The following is a 1,645-nucleotide window of genomic DNA, read 5'->3' on the forward strand; positions in this document are numbered from 1 at the left end:
TAGATTCTGAGTTAACTGAAATGTGTGTATGTGTGTGTACACATGTGTCATTGCTAAAATATTCAATATAAAAGAAGTGATATAAATCAATGTTCTTTTTTTACTTTCTATTAACTTTCTATTAAAAATGTTATCATTACTCTCTAAATCAGTAATTGACTATCTAAATCAGTAATTGACACTGATACTCTACACTAATTATCCAGTGACATACTTGGCACTGATATCAATGATTTAGATTTAGAAAGTAAGAAATTTATAATTAAATTTAAATATAATATTTAAATAGATTATTTTTATATTATAAAAACATATATTTTTATTTTATATATATTTTATATATAATATTAAAAATAATTGAAATTTAATTTGTATTCTAAACGTTAGTAAACATAGAAACAACTATATACCTAATTGCTATATACTTCACTAACAAAAAATAATACTCTTTTTCAAGGTAGAGAGAGAGAAAGGGGGGGGAGGAAGAAAGGGGATAAGAATATGAAAAAAGAGAAAAGAAAAATGAAATTAAAATATAATATAAGAAAATTGACTAACACTTGTCTATTGTTATAGTAAAATTAAGCGTACTAGCAACATATAACTTTAATATATTTTTGAAAAATTCATAAATTATTATAAAAAATAATAAATAAATCTGAATAAATTCAGATATTTTCAAAGCACCCGGTATGTACTTTAACAATTCTCACCATGAAGAAACTATTTGTCATACATCGTATTTCTTTGACAATTACCATGACTTGCATATTCAAATGATACATTATTATTAGCAGAATATCTCGTAGAGATCAATTAACGCTAAATCGACTACCTTTCAGATACTAATTAAGGAAAGTGTCGAATGAACAATGGCAATTTACTACTCATGCTGTAATATTGTTCCGGTCTGATTGCCGGCACGAGTTCGCAAGCATCTAACGTATTATCATTAGTCGCGGCAGAAAATTGCAGTTAAGAGAGAATCATGGTTTAGAACGGATTAATCGAATTACGCAAGAGTAAACCTTGTCATTGCTTAACCTATTTACGTTTCAAGATTAAGTTCAAACAATTAATGCTGTAAATGAATATATAATATAATAAAAAAATTGATATCTATAAATCAACACAAAAATTTAAAAATTTCGAAATTTTCAAGCGCAACAAGTTTCTGCTTTAAATAAAACTTAAAGTGGTTTATTGACAAATAAAACTAGTTACTCACCATGCCTGAGTTTTCCCTTCCTAGAGATTAGCAAGGACAACGGCCTTGGCACCTTTTCGGTACAAATATTGTCACTGTTATCATTCGTTACACCAAAAAGAGCATTTCTGCCAACTTTCATGTACTGCCTCCCCATCGCCTTCGGGGACCTGGTCCCAAACAAAGATGCAATGAACTTCATCTTCGTTCTTCGATTTACTCGTTATAGAAGAAATAATCTCCTTTCGAGATTGTTAATCGATAAAATAACTTCACTTAATGTAACGTTAGTAATAAGACACTTATTAGATCAATCACATTACTTTAGCTGTTTTTTATAAATAATATTTATGTAAAAGAAAGCTCTTTGTTTTAATCATACTTTTATTAGGATTAGTGTCCTCGACTGGAGTCGAAAGTGGAATAAAAAAAGCTTAG

General features: G+C 28.1%; 1 protein-coding gene across 1 annotated transcript in view; it reads right to left on the reverse strand.

Moving 5' to 3' along the window:
* Positions 1-1,409, reverse strand: part of LOC105621018 (scavenger receptor class B member 1) — a 44,808-nt gene extending 43,399 nt beyond the window's left edge. Inside the window, exon 1 of the mRNA XM_012202495.1 lies at positions 1,229-1,409. Coding sequence (XP_012057885.1) covers positions 1,229-1,409 — 181 coding nt within the window. The remainder of the gene's footprint in view (positions 1-1,228) is intronic.
* Between the last annotated feature and the right edge of the window lie 236 nt (positions 1,410-1,645).

This window comes from Atta cephalotes (assembly GCF_000143395.1).
Source record: "Atta cephalotes unplaced genomic scaffold scaffold00031, whole genome shotgun sequence".
Lineage (NCBI taxonomy): Eukaryota > Metazoa > Arthropoda > Insecta > Hymenoptera > Formicidae > Atta > Atta cephalotes.